Source organism: Pipistrellus hanaki (genome assembly GCF_964339955.1).
Source record: "Pipistrellus hanaki genome assembly, chromosome: 4".
NCBI lineage: Eukaryota > Metazoa > Chordata > Mammalia > Chiroptera > Vespertilionidae > Pipistrellus > Pipistrellus hanaki.
Genome location: NC_140506.1, coordinates 89,027,986 through 89,042,543, shown reverse-complemented (window position 1 = coordinate 89,042,543; position 14,558 = coordinate 89,027,986). Strand labels below are relative to the sequence as shown.

General features: G+C 52.3%; 1 protein-coding gene across 1 annotated transcript in view; it reads right to left on the bottom strand.

The window, feature by feature from the left end:
• The window catches only part of LOC311621851 (coronin-7), a 64,521-nt gene extending 50,577 nt beyond the window's left edge, over window positions 1-13,944 (bottom strand). Inside the window, exons 1-6 of the mRNA XM_084882278.1 lie at window positions 13,769-13,944; window positions 11,405-11,501; window positions 10,032-10,106; window positions 5,766-5,836; window positions 5,101-5,284; window positions 3,071-3,147 (exon numbers count right to left, since the gene is read on the bottom strand). Of these exons, the coding sequence (XP_084738404.1) occupies window positions 3,071-3,147; window positions 5,101-5,284; window positions 5,766-5,836; window positions 10,032-10,106; window positions 11,405-11,501; window positions 13,769-13,828 (564 nt within the window). The 5' untranslated portion in view covers window positions 13,829-13,944. The remainder of the gene's footprint in view (window positions 1-3,070; window positions 3,148-5,100; window positions 5,285-5,765; window positions 5,837-10,031; window positions 10,107-11,404; window positions 11,502-13,768) is intronic.
• Between the last annotated feature and the right edge of the window lie 614 nt (window positions 13,945-14,558).

Here is a 14,558-nt window from a genome sequence, read left to right as displayed (position 1 = left end):
GCCTAAACGGGCAGTCGGACATCCTCTCACAATCCAGGACTGCTGGCTCCCAACTGCTCGCTTTCCTGCCTTCCTGATTGCCCCTGACTGCTTCTGCCTGCCAGCCTAATCACCCCCTAACCACTTCCATGCCAGCCTGATTGATGTCTAACTGCTCACCTGACAGCCTGTTTGCCCCCAACTTCTCTCCTCTGCCGGCCTGGTTACCCATAACTGCCCTCCCCTGCAGGGTTGATTGCCCCCAACTGCCCTCCCTTATAAGCTGGTCCCTCTCAACTACCCTCCCTTGCAGGCCTGGTCCCCAACTGCCCTCCCCTGCTGGCCATCTTGTGTCCACATAGGGGCAGGATCTTTGGCCACATGGGGGCAGCCATATTGTGTGTTGGAGTGATAGTCAATCTGCATATTACTCTTTTATTAGATAGGATAGAGGCCTGGTGCATGAGTGGGGGCCAGCTGGTTTGCCCTGAAGGGTGTCCTGGATCAGCGTGGGGGTTCCCTTGGAGCATGGGGCAGCCTGATCGAGGGGTCTGTGGTGGTTTGCAGGCCGGCCACGCCCCCCAGCAACCCAAGCAGAGGCCCTTGTATCTGGGATATATTAACTTTCTACAATTGAAATTTTGTAGCCTGGAGTGGAACCAAGCCTCCTGCTTGCTCAGTGGTGGTGGCAGCCGTTTCTGTTTGGATTTGTTTACCTTCTATAATTGAAACTTTGTAGCCTTGAGTGGAGGCTTAGGCCGGCAAGGTCAGGTGGAAAGCTTGGCTTCCTCCGTTGTCGGAGAAACACCTCCCTCCTGCTCTCTGTGGCAATAGCCATCTTGGTTGGGTTTATTTGCATACTTGCTCAGATTGGCTGGTGGGCGTGGATTGTGGAGCAGAGTGATGGTTAATTTGCATATTACTCATTTATTAGGTAGGGTACCACACAAATAAATTCCATTTTTAAAAATGTTTAAAAGACTAGTAAATTGGGCCTCTAAGAAGCTGGGAAAAAAATAGAGATGGAAATAGATTCCACTAAGTATGCAGACACATTTTCTCCTTCAGAGGCGTCTTTACCCACATACCCCCTTCCAACTAGCTCCTGTCTCTCATTCCCTATCCCTGCCACATTTCCCATAAGAGCCCTTGCAGGCTTTTCCTTGCCTCCACCCCCCATTCTTCACATATGGCTTCAGGCCACAAAATACTCCAAAAGGTCCTGAAGGTCATCCATGTCCCCAAATGCAACGAGTGTCCTTCACCTCTTTACAGACTCTACCACATAAACACAAATAGTGCCCACCTCTCTCTCTCTCTTTTTTTAAAAATATATTTTATTGAATTTTTACAGAGAGGAAGGGAAAGGAAAGAGATAAGAGAGCTAGAAACATCTATGAGAGAGAGACATCGACCAGCTGCCTCCTGCACACCCCCTACTGGGGATGTGCCTGCAACCGATGTACATGCCCTTGACCAGAATCGAACCTGGGACCTTTCAGTCTGCAGACCGACGCTCTATCCAGAGCCAAACTGGTTTCGGCATGCCCACCTTTCTATCTTCAACTCAGCTTGCTGCCCAGAGCCCTAGTCCATGGACTAAAATGATATCTCTATTTGAATGTCCCAGATAACTCAAACCCAACAGGCCTGCAGCCAATACCCAGAAGCCAGCCTCATAACCCCCAACATGCCTACAGCTAATACCAGAAGCCAGACTCATAACCCCCCACTCCTCACATCCAGCCCCCCACCAACCCATGGCTCTCATCCCCAAGTCTGCCCCTCTGTTCCAGCCCTGGCTGAGGACACTCCTTTCCTCCCCCAGAAGCTGTAGCACTTTTACTTTTGCATAGGGGCCCCTGCAATGCTCTGTCCACAAGGCAGCTGGGGAGCTTTCAAAATGCAAATCTGCTCACTTCACACGATAGGCTACCCCTCTTCTGGTTTTAATCACTCAGTGTTTTCTGGTTGTTTCTACAATAACAAGCACAACCCTTGTGCACTCAACTCTGCTCTCTGCACACAGCCCTGCCCTGACCCCTGCACCCAACCCTGCAGTTCCCAGAATCTCTCTATGTCCCATGTCATTAACCCTTCCTTCAGAGCCTGTACCCAAGTCCACTGTCTATGGCCAAACCTTCCCGGCTCCTCTGACCAACTTAGAGCACTTCATGTCTCTCTCTCAGATCCCAATTCACAGATCAGTTATTGTTTAACTAGAGGCTCGATGCATAAAATTCATGCAAGGGGCCCAGCCCCCCACTGCCAACATGGCTGCCTCAGCCCCCACAGCCACAGAGGCCACCTCGGCCCTCGCAGCCCCTGCTTCGTCTAGAAGGTCATCCGGAAAGAATCTGGTCTAATTAGCAAGTTACACTTTTATTATTACAGATCTTTCTGATTTCCATTGGCTGCCCCCACCTCCACAGGACTGGGCAAGCACGGGGCCTGGTGTCAGCGAGGACTATGAGGTCTGCATACTGGGTATGAAGGTTGACACAGCATCCTGAGTCTGAATTCTCCTAAAACAGGGGTCCTCAAACTTTTTAAAGTGGGGGCCAGATCACGATCCCTCAGAGAGCTGGAGGGCGGACTATATGAACTACTAATCCCTACTGTAACACCTCGGCTGCGCTCACTGCCCAAAAAACCTGGCTGGCAGGATCAGACTCCTCTGCAGGCCACATGTGGCCCGCGGGCCGTAGTTTGAAGACCCCTGTCCTAAAAGACTGGACAAAGCAGATAGGCAGGCAGGTGAGGCTGCTTGAAGTTGGTGATAGGAGCCAAATGGCACAAACCAGAGCCCAGCAGGGCCAGAGTGGGGCTTTACTTGGGCCCTCATCTAATAGGGACCTCAGGCCCTGGTACCAAGGTGGGATAGGTATTTGCAGATGCAGATGTGAGCCGGAGGTGAGAGGCCTGCTGAGGTGGGGGAGGGGCTCATATGCCTTCTGCCCCATAAATACCAGCCAGCCTGACAAATACAGCCTAGAACGTGTGCTCCATGACACCATGGCCCTGAGAGGAGCAGGGCATGCCTCACGCCCCCCACAGGCACTTACTTGAGCCTCACCACCCACCTGCCTACCTTGCATGTTGTGCTCAGCAGGGCTCCATCTCGGCTCCAGACAGCACCCTGCACCAGGTCCCCGTGGGCTGCCAGCTCTGCAAAGAAGCAGCCAAGGTTAGGGTCCCACATCCTGCCCTGGGCAATAGAACACAGGGAAGCAGGTGGGCCTAGTTGCAGTTAACTCTCTGGGGCAAAGGCAACAGCTGCCAGAGTCCCTTCCGGAACAAGGGCAATAACTCCTTTCAGATACTCTGTACTATATCCAAGGGCTCCTTCCTCAGCCCTACCATTGTCAGGCCATGCTCCTACCCTGAAACCTTCCAAGGTTCCCTGCTCCCCACCCCCATGGAACTGCTGTGTTGTGCTGAGGAATAATTAAACTCTCGGCACAGTGCTGGGCACATGATAAGGGCTTGAGATGATAGTTACAGGTGGGGTGACTCCCTAATGACATCTGCCTAGTGACCTTCACCTCTGCTTCAAGGGTCAGGCTGGTCTCTTCAACTGTGCCAGGAACCCTTTGGGGGTAAGCTCTGCACCTTGTACTTTCCATTCCTTGTGGCACAAGAGGCCTCCATGGTGGGCACTGACTGATGCTGTCAGGAGGGGAACCCTGAGACTCCTAGTTATGCTACCAATGGCCCTTGGCCTCAGCCCCACTGTGAGCTTGGTGTACCCTGGACGCTGCACAGCCCTGGGGCGGCAGTTTGTCCTTCAACTCTCTGAATGTGTTTGTATGTGTTTAATTTATTGATTTTTAGAGAGGAAGGGAGGAAGAGAAATATCAATTTGTTGTTCCACTTATTTATACATTCATTGACTGATGCTTGTATGTGCCCTGAACGGGATTAAACTCGAAACTTTGGTGTATGTGGATGACATTCTAACTAACTGATCTACCTGGCCAGAGCTGAGCCTTGTGCCTTTCCCCTAAAAAGGGACTCTGCAAAACGGACTCAGTGACACTACCACTTGGGCTCAGCTGAGGTTCATACTGCAAGGTCATAACCAGTCGAAAACTGAGGTGTCTGGCTCAAAGTTGTTATCATCTAAGCATGCTCTGGATGTCTGTGTTAACCTCCCCGCACCCCGGCCCAAACACACACACATTTCACATGTTGAAACCTAACCCCCACTGTGATGGAATTTGGAGGTGGGAGCCTTTGGGAGGTGATTAGCTCATGAGGGGGGTAAGCATCCATGAATAGGATTAGTACTTTTATAAAAGAGAGCTCCCTCCCCTCTTCCACCATGTGAAGACACAGGAAATAAGATGGCTGACTATGAATCAGGAAGCAGGTTCTCGTCAGACACTAAATCGGCTGGCATCTTGATCTTGGACTCCCAGCCTCTAGAACTGTGAGAAATAAATTTCTATTGTTTATAAACCACCCAGTCCATGGGATTTTGTTATAGCAGCCTATACAGACTAGGTCAATCTATATTAGGAAGATGAGAGGAAGAAAAACATGGCGAGGCAGGGATGGGCTGGGACTGTAAGAGAGAAAATCATCTCATGGGTAGAAGTCAATAGTTTGTTTTCAAAACTGAAATAACGTAACTCAAGAAATAACAGTATAGCCGAATACTGGTAGAGTGGTAGAGCGTCGGTCTGCGAACTGAAAGGTCCCAGGTTCGATTCCGGTCAAGGACATGTACATCAGTTGCGGGCACATCCCCGGTAGGGGATGTGCAAGAGGCAGCTGGTCGATGTTTCTCTCTCATCGACGTTTCTAGCTCTCTATCTCTCTCCCTTCCTCTCTGTAAGAAATCAATAAAATATATTAAAAAAAAAAAAAAAAGAAAGAATAGTATAAAAAAGTTATTCAGACGTGTGGAGGAAAAAGTAGAAAAAACAGCTGTAATTAAAACATGTGCTATGAGAAATAGAGATGGTGGGGTGTTCTTAAGACTTGGTTTTATACTACGTACAAGTGATTTTTTTTTATATACTTACTTTACAACTCATGATATCACACACATAAACAGAAACAGAACGTTTTCCAGAGGGGGCTCCCAGACAGTGACGTGGCCAGTGGGGCCCATACCTGTTCGGGGCTGCTGCTTAGCCACATCCCAGACCTTCACGGCTGTGCCGGCCGCGCTCACCAGGACGCCATCCACAGTGGGGTGGAACTGCAGCACCTCTACCCGGGTGTCCTCAGGGCCCAGCACCAGCCCAGGTCCCGAGGGCAGCGCCTGGCCAGAGGCTGGCAGTCTCCATAGTTTCATCTGGGGGAAAGAGTAAGCCTGTGAGTCCGGGAGAGGGAAGGTCCTCACTGCTCCCAACTCCAGGCGTCATGCTTGGGCATGAGGCTGTGTGTCTGTGTTGGGAAAAGGAGGGAGATCTGGCTCAGGGTCACAGTGTGGTTGAAGGCTGGGGGGAAATGGGAGCAGGGAAATCAGGGTTCTGATCCATCTCTACTGAGCCTCCCACACTCCCCCAGCCCTGATGTCCTTAGGCAGTCAAGCAGCAAGCCAGCACATCACAGGCAAGGCTCCGGCAAGGGCACAGGAGTATGTGGGAGTTGGTGTGGGTTAAGGAACTAAGAAAGTCTGGGCTGGCCTAGCCCTGCAAATCTGTGGAGGAGCTGAGGGATAGTGGGAGGGGTTGGACTAGGAAGGAGCAGGGCCCCAGAGGCTCAGGGGGCTCAGAAGGCCCCAAATAGAAGTGGGTGAGGCATTGAGCAGCTCTTCCAATGGTTCCACTCACCGTCCTATCTGCTGAGCTGGTAGCCAGGAGAAAGTCATCAAAGGGAGAGAAGTCCAAGTCCGTGACCAGGTCTGCAGGAAAGAAATGGCTGACTCAGGCCCAACTAGAACCCACCAGAACATCCTGCTTCCAGCCCAAGGCCTGGGATCAAAGCCCAGGGCTTCAGAGGTGACATCTCTGCACATGCACACATGGAAGCAGGCTCAAAGTCCCAGAAGGAGAGCACCTCTGCAAACTATGGGCAACTGCCAATAGGCCTGCCTGCAACACATATCCCCGCGAGCCCTGTAGACCCAGGGTGGCCAAAGCCCTGGCAGGGAGAGGTCAGCAGGGCAATGGGAAAAGCGCTCCTCCCTGATGCGGCTCCGTTGGTTGAGTGTCGTTCCGTGTACCAAAAGATCATTGGTTTGATTCCCGGTCAGGGCTCATATTCAGGTTTCACATTCAACCCCCAATCAGGGTGCCTAAAGGAGGCAACAGGTGGATGTTTCTCTCTCACATTGATGTTTCTCTTTTTCTTCTCCTCTCCCTTTCTCTCTAAAATCAATAAAAACATATTTAAAAAATGGAAGAAAAGGTATTTCTGTAAAAAACAACAACAAAAAAACTCCTTGGATTACTAGAAACCTGAAGTTACCTAAAGCCCAGAGCCTAGCACAAGGTTTGGCAAGAATTACGTGAATGAACACAGTTCTGGCCCCACTGCAATCACAAGGAATTCACAAACCACTCAGTCCGACTGTCCCTCAGCACCTCCTCAAGGAGACATACATCTGTGCAGATGCAACAAGGAGCAAGTTCTGCCCACAGGGGTGATGCACAGATCAGAGATAAGAAAGCCTTCAGTGAGATGCATGGTGAGTCTTGGAGAAGGCAGTAGGGGGAGGGGGAGGAAGGTGGTTGTTGTCACATGCCTGACCTAGGCATTCTCTACCCTGTTACTCCCCACAAAGCTAGGGCCGACCGGTCCCAACGTGGGAGTGCACCTGATCTGTGCACCAGCAGCCAGCTTCTCTCTTAGGAGTTAAACCTGGAATAGGAAGGCCTAGCAACAGGATGCTTTAGGGACTAGATGGGGGGTCACCAGCTCAGAGGGAGCTGGCAGCTTCCATGCCAGGACCCTCCAACACCTGAACATCTAGCCGATCCTTTGGCTCTGGAAGCTTCCCAGGAATTTCCCCATAAATTAATTTTTGTCTTAAGCAAGTTCTTCTGTTCTTTGAAACCAAAGAACCTGAACTGTCCAGCTCTGGCAGGCGGGGGTTGGGGTGCACAGAGTGAACCAGAGCCCAGAAGGGAAATGAGGGTGGGGAGAGGGGGCAGCGGAGATGAGGCCAGAGCTTGGTGTTGAGGGGAATGTAAGCAGGACAGCCAGGCCTGTATCACCACAGCAAAAAGCAGAGTGGCCACCCTACTGCATGCTCTCCACAGGCCAAGCATTACATTTTCCTTCTGGCCAGAGATAAGGAAGAAAAAGGGGAGTATGAGGACAGGTACACCTTGGGACAGCCTCAGCCTGGACTCCTGGCCACAAACCCCTGCTGCCCCACCCTGTGGGCTCCGAACTGCACAGGGCAGGGCACAAGGCCGGAGCAGCAGCCAATGCAGGTAGTCTGGCACAGTGAGGGAATAAGAGGTAGTAGTGTGGCCGATCTGAGAAGCCTGAGTTCTTCATGTGCATTTATCTCACCAAATCCTCGGTGACCCACCAGGATGGCACTGTGGCATCATCACCCAAGTGGAGGACAAGGACACAGGGACAGAGTGGTTAAGTAACTTGTCTAGAGCTACATAGCTATGAAAGGCCAAAGCTGAGAGTCAGGCCAGGCTGTCCAGCTTCAGAACCTACAGACTCAGCACATTATCACACTGTCTTTCCCAAACTGGGGCACATCCCTGGCCCACCCCACACCCCAGACATGCAGAAAGGCCCTCTAGATGACTCCCTGCCCTCTGCTCCCCTGGGAAGCTGGGCTAAAGGGTCACTTGGCCCTGAGACACAACATAGAAGGCGCCCCAAAGTCTGGGCATCCTGAAGACAGGGCGGTAGCCAGAGCCCAGCCCACCACAGTCTCACCACCACTGGCACTGGAGCCTTAAAGGCAGGTTCTGAGAGAGCTGGAGCTCACTATTCTCACTGCAGCTTCCCAGCAAGGTTGCTCTGCAAAGAGAGGCTCGAATAATTGGAGCTACAATGAGGCTACAACCTGCCAACAGAAACCTGGTCCAGCTTCTATTTGGGATCCCCAAGTCACGGCACTCACCATCTCACAAACTCCACCGATTTGCAGCAACTCTCCCGTGAATAAAAAATATCTAGAAGCAGCCTGCCCCTGCCCCACGGCTGCCCCTCAGACATGGCTGGAAACTTTTGTGGGAACTTGAGGGTCTGCTGAATCAAGTGATGAAGGCTTAGATCTGGATGTGTTGAGTTAGTATAGGGCTGGGGTGTTGATCTGTAAGTGCCTTGGGTGGGGCCTGGATGAGGCTGGTTGACCTATTTGGAAATGGCTTTTGTGTGAAATGTATCATTGGGCATGTGGAGGTATTATTGATATGAGAAAATGCTAAGTAACTGATTTACTATCTGAAAAGGGATTTACTGTCGGGGAAAGGGAGGGAGGAAGAGACTGAACATAAATTGCACCTATGGATGAGGACAATGGGGGATGGGGAGGGGGTGGAGGGTGGAGTGGGAACCTGGTGGAGGGGGGAAGAAATGAGAAACCTTTGTAATAATATGAACAATAAAGATTGATTTAAAAAAATATATATCTAGAAGCAAGCAATAGGGTGCCTAAGAGCACAAGGTCAGATAGACCTGGCTCTGCCAGCAGCAATATCAACATTGGCAAGGTCCTAACCTGAGCCTCAGTTTTCCTAGCTGAAAAGTGGGTTATTTTTAAATATACTTGAAAAAGATATGAGAGCAGATGAGAAAGCAGACTTCTTCTATATGCTGCAACACAGGTGGATTGCAAAGCATTATGCTAAGTGAAAGAGGACAGACTCAAAAGACCATGCACGGTATTTTCCATTTATGTGAAATGCTCAGAAAAGGCCAGTCTATAGAGCAGAGGCTGGCAAACATTTTCTGGAAAGGGTGAGGTAGTAAATGTTTCAGGCTTTTAGGGCCATATGGTCTCTGCTCAACGCTGCAGTTGTTGAGAGAAAGTGACTACAGAGTGGCCATCGATGAAGAGGCCTGGCAGTGTTCCAAAACAACAGTTTACAAAGACAGGCAGCAGGCCAGATTTGGCCACACCAGTAGCTTGCAGACCCCAGCTGCAGAGGCAGAAAGTACAACAGTTGCCTGAGGCTGCAATGCCTGAGATGGAAACGGATTAAGCACAAAGGGGCAGGAGGAATCTTCTGGGGAAATGTCTAAAACTGGATGGTGGTGTACACAAGCCTGTAACATTAATAAAAGTTATCAAACTCTTCATTTAAAACAGGTAACATTAATGATGTGTAAATGATATCTTGATAAAGTTGTAAAAAGCTTTAAAGAAGGATTCGATGAAAAAATGGGGGGAAAGGACATAGAGAGGGTTCCATCAGTCTTCATTACTGTTATTTTAATAACTGCCATCATCATCATCATGATGCCTCCATTGAGCTGCACATCCACAACAGGAACCAAAGGTTACCCCCTTCTCTCACCTAAGGCCATCCAACAGCCAGCCAGGAATGCAGGCCAAGACTGGCCCACAGCTGCCAAAGCTGAACAGGGAGAAAGGAGACAGCTGGGGGCCATCCTAGGAGAGCAAACTCTTTCCTGAAAGTGGGCAGATTGCCAGGCAGATTGTTTGGAGCCCCCAGAAGTCTTTGTGACAATTTCTCTCTTGCCCTGCAGCCCAGCCCACACTTTCCTTGGAGAGCACTGAGGAGTCTGGCTAGGGAGGAGGCCTGGTGGTGAGGGTGATCTCCTAAGCTCCAGGAAAGGACAGGGGACTAAGAACCACATGGAGCTGAGTCCTCTGCAGTAACAGGAAGCCAGCATCAGGGAGTCTGGTGCAGGTTGGTGCACACCCCCTTCCTCCCAGCTTGACCACATGGAGTACCCAGCCTTCCTCCTCTCTGCCAGGCCCCAATTCTCTACCAGGATGTAGCCTTCTAATCTGGACCCCACCTGTCAGAAAGAACAGTGAAAACAACAGGAGGGTCCTGAAAAGTCACAGGCCTGTGAGACCAGGTGAGTATGAATCCCTGGCCCCAGAGAAGAAGGAGCAAGTTCCAGACTTCCTGGATCCAGCCCCCACTCACCAGAATGGCAGCCCAGGTGGGTCACGTGTCTCTTGTTCTCTCCCTGGCCGTCCAGAGGCACAATGCCCAGCACACCTGCCAAATAAACACAGTTGCTCTGACTTCCAGACAGATGGGGACCATCTACCTCCCAGCCTAGGACTCCCAGGATACACAAGATCTAAAAGCTCAGCCTTGGACCTTCCTAGAGCCTCCACCAATTGTAAGATCCCATCCCTCTAGACATAGGAATTGGCCCAGGATTAGGTCCTTGCCCCACACAAGAACCTTCCATAAAACTGGAGATATAGAAGACACTGGGAAAGAGACTCTTTCTGGCACTGGGGATCATAAGAGTAAGGTGCCAGCAGCTGCCAGTTTTCCCAGCTTTACCTAAGATAGAAGCCTTTACCCAAGGGCGTCAGAGCTGAGGGCAAGAAAGAAACCAGGACTCATAACATGCATGAGCCCTGGATACAGCTCTGCCTGAAGCCCCTGGACTTCTTAGATATACAAGTCAAAATGATATCATTTTTTAAAAATATATATTTTATTGATTTTTTTACAGAGAGGAAGGGAGAGGGATACATCGATCAGCTGCCTCCTGCACACCCCCACTGGGGATGTGCCCACAACCAAGGTACATGCCCTTGACTGGAATTGAACCTGGGACCTTTCAGTCCGCAAGCTGTCGCTCTATTCACTGAGCCAAACCGGTTAGGGCAAGGATATCATTCTTGCTTAAGAATTCAGTTTGTGCCCTAGCTAGTTTGGCTCAGTGGATAGAGCGCTGGCCTGTCAACTGAAGGGTCCCAGGTTCAATTCCAGCCAAGGGCACATGCCTGGGTTGCAGGCTCCATCCCCAGTGGGGGATGTGCTGAAGGCAGCCAATCAATGATTCTCTCTCATCATTGATGTTTCTCATTCTCTCCCTCTCCCTTCCTCTCTGAAATCAATCAATAAATATATTTTAAAAATTAATAATTCAGTTTGAAATTATCACTGGCAACCAAAAGAGTCCCAACTAATGCAAGGAGTTTTATAAATCTTGCTATTCCTATTGATCCTAACCATCCTAGGCTCCCAGACAAGGAGTGGGGAGCATATGGAGACAACTCAGAAACAAAGGCAACAGCCCCGTCCCCACCCTCCGGACCATGCTCTTGAAGACCACAGCCAACACTGTTTATACAAAGTATACACATACATTCTCGCCAAAACCCATCTAATTACTGCATGTTGACCAGTTTGCAGGGATCTAAGGCCCTGCATAGTGCTAACTTCTGAACTCTGTGAGACCCCTCCAAACCTCCAGCCTGCAATGAGTCTGCCCTTCTGCCCATCCTATTTGCGTGACAACGTCTGAATCTCCACACCCATGTCCACCTCCCTACCTGTACGGTCGGAGTTGAAGGCGATCAAGCTGCAGCTGGATTTGATATGGTTCCCACAAGATGGGGTAGTTCCTGCTCGAAGGTCAGTGATCCAGGCCTGGAAATAAAGAATAAGAACCCTGAAGGCCAGGGCTCCACAACTGCCTAAAACAAGGGCTGAGGCGTGATTCAGGGAACCTCAGAGCTGCACCATTAGCGATGCACTCCTTTGGGTCAAACTCTGTCCCCATTCACATAGTCCCTTAGATAATGCAAAATGTTCTTGAAATGATAATCTAAGTCATAAAGGAGCCAGATTTGCTTATTAAATCAGCTCTCTGATAAGGGAGAGGAGGCTGTCAAAAGGAAACTCGGGCTGAATGAAGTCAAGGGGCTAACTGGGCAGTGTTCACTCATGTTTGAGTGCTGTTTCTGTTAAGAGGAATAGAGAGAAACAGAGGACAGAGAAGTGAGCACCTAGACAGAAAACAGTCTCAACTTCAACTGTATTGCTGAAGACTTCCACCGGGGTCCGGAGTCTTCTCCAAACGCCAGGAGAAAACACCCACGCCCAGGGAAGGGTAAAAGCAAGGCCTTTCCAGGAAACCCCACAGGCAGGGAATGACACCCGCCAAGAGGCAATAATGCTAACACCCCCACGCCTGAAGGAGCACAGGAGCACTTTTTCTGAAACTCAGATCGGCGAGGTCCACTTGTTTTCTCTGTTGGTATCAAAGCATCATTCAACACTCCTTCTTGCCACCCAACAATCTAGCGCCCACATTTCCCCAATTACCCACCCACAGTGTCCCGGAAACCACCTCCACCACACGCTTCATTTTCAACGTTCACCAGCCCCTGATAAAATATCATTTTGCGTTCTTTTTCCCTCCTGATTCATGTTTACAGTACAAATACAGTGACAGGAAATACTTTTGAAAACAGGAACAGATCACCTGTTCTCCCATTTCCCTACTATAAACTGTTTTTAAATTTCCTCCATAATCTGTTTCCATGCCTGTCTGTTTACCTTGCTGGAAGGAGGACCACCTGGCAACAAGCCCCAGGGACCCTCAAGCAGTACTTACTGCACTCAGAGGGATGTGCTCAATGCAAATCTGAGCATCTCTCCCCAACCCCCACCCCATCTCCCCACTGCACTCAGAAGAAAAGCCAACTTCTTCCTGTGGCCTTCGGATTCTGCAAGATCGTTCTGGACTCATTGAGCAACTTGCTTCCCCGTTACCGCCTTCCATCCACCATGGCGCACTTCCGTTCCTCCACCAGGCACACTTCCACCCCACTCTCCCTCTGACTGGCTGCTTCCCACCCTTCTAGCCTCAGCTTCCTCCAGCAGCCCCCCTGATCACCCTTGGTGAGATTAACCCCCACCTCACTGTCCACCTCCGTCTCTGCAACCTGCCCTGATGGTGCAGGGCATTTATTAAAACTTGCAATACCCTTGTATGTAAGCCTGATCTGCTTGCTGGCTGTCTCCCTCGTGAGGCTGTACGCAACACAGGAAGGAAAGTGCTGTCCTATTCACTGTTCCAGCAGCTGCGCACAGTGCATGGCAGACGATGCAGGGGAAATACTGTCAGAAGGTGAAAAACAGGCTTCTGCCCCCACCCAGCTGCCCTGATGTGCGTTGGCCCCTAAAAGGGTCTCTAGATAGGGTCAGTTCCTAGGCCCACCTATTGAACCACACTGCCAGGCCTTCCAAATAACATGAGCAGCAGCAAACCAGGGGTGGCATCATCTCTGAAGCACACTCCTCGTGAGGCCCGCTGCCCTGCAGGGGCCTGAGAAGGCGCCCGGGACCTCTGGGCTCCACCCCCTCGAGCTTCTCGAGGCCCGATCCAGCCCCTGGCAGCATCACCCCGAGAGGAGGAAGCGCCGGCGGAAACCCGAAGGAGAGGTGCGGCTCCCCGCGTCCATCGGACACAGTCAGACTCGTCCGGGCCAGGGCTGCAAGGGGCATCTCCCACACCCCAGCCCCAGGCAGGAGAGACTGGGACGTCAGGGAGGAGGAGCTGGCGGCAGAAGCAGCCGAGCCGCGGCTCCCCGGGAGGCCGACCGGAAGCCGAGGAGGCAGGCAGCCTTGCGGACTTCAGGCCTCGGACAGGCCGGGTGGACTATGCCACCTCGGGGGCCCCGGGGCCAGGCAGGCGGGCCGACCGGCCGCGGGTCTCACCGAGCGGCCGGAGGGCGTCTCGGGAGCCGCGGACACCGCCTGCCGGGTGGCGACGGGGCGGCCCGGACGCCGGTCCCGGGCCTGCAGGGGGCGCCTCGGGACAGACGGGGATCCCGGAGAGGGATCCGAAGGGGAAGGGGATTTGAGGCGGGGAAGGGGAAGGGGGTGCGGGGTCTGCGGGCCGGGCTCACCTCACGGCGGGGCGGCCGGGCCTCCGTATGCCGGAACTTGGACACCTTGAAGCGGCTCATGGCGACAGGGACGGTGACAAGCCCAGGTTCGAAGAGCCGGGCGTCGGCTCTCAGGTGCACGGCGAGCAGCCGCGAATCCCGCGGCCTCCAGCTCCGCCCCGCGGCCCGCGCCGCCCTCGGCCACGCCCCTTCACGTCTCGGCCAATCGGAGTCCGCCCCGGCCCTCTGGGCCCCGCCCCTGCTCCCCTCCCTCCGCGCCGGGACCGGATGGCAGAGGGGCAGACGGCGCGAGTGGGGAGGTCACGTACGCGCGCTGTCTGCCCCCCGGCCAAGCGCTGCGTGCGTGGGGACTAAGGGCTGCAGCCGCAGTTTTGTGTGCGGGGGTTTGCTTTTTCCAAGGGGCGGGGCGCCGCTTCATCCCGGGGGAGCAGAGAGGGTTGGAATGAACGAGCTGCCTTTCAGGGACGGGAACTCAGTCCTGGAGAGAGGAGCCACTGGTCCAAGTCGCACAGATAGTGAGTGGCAGCAGGGGAGCCGGAGCCCACGTCTGACTCTAATCCTTGCCCGTGGGGTCTACCCTAAAGCCTCTGCACCCCACCCACCCCGCTTAGGCCAGGTGGTCTCTGCGGGAGGGATGGGGCCTTCAGCATCCCCTTATTAGGGCATGCCTTGGCTTGAGGCCTTGGGCGCTGTGAGGCGGGGCTCCTCTGAGTAAATCATAGTATCATTTACAGATAAACTGAAAGGGCAGAAGATAAAGGCTGTGGCTAATCCTTGAAATACTAAATGT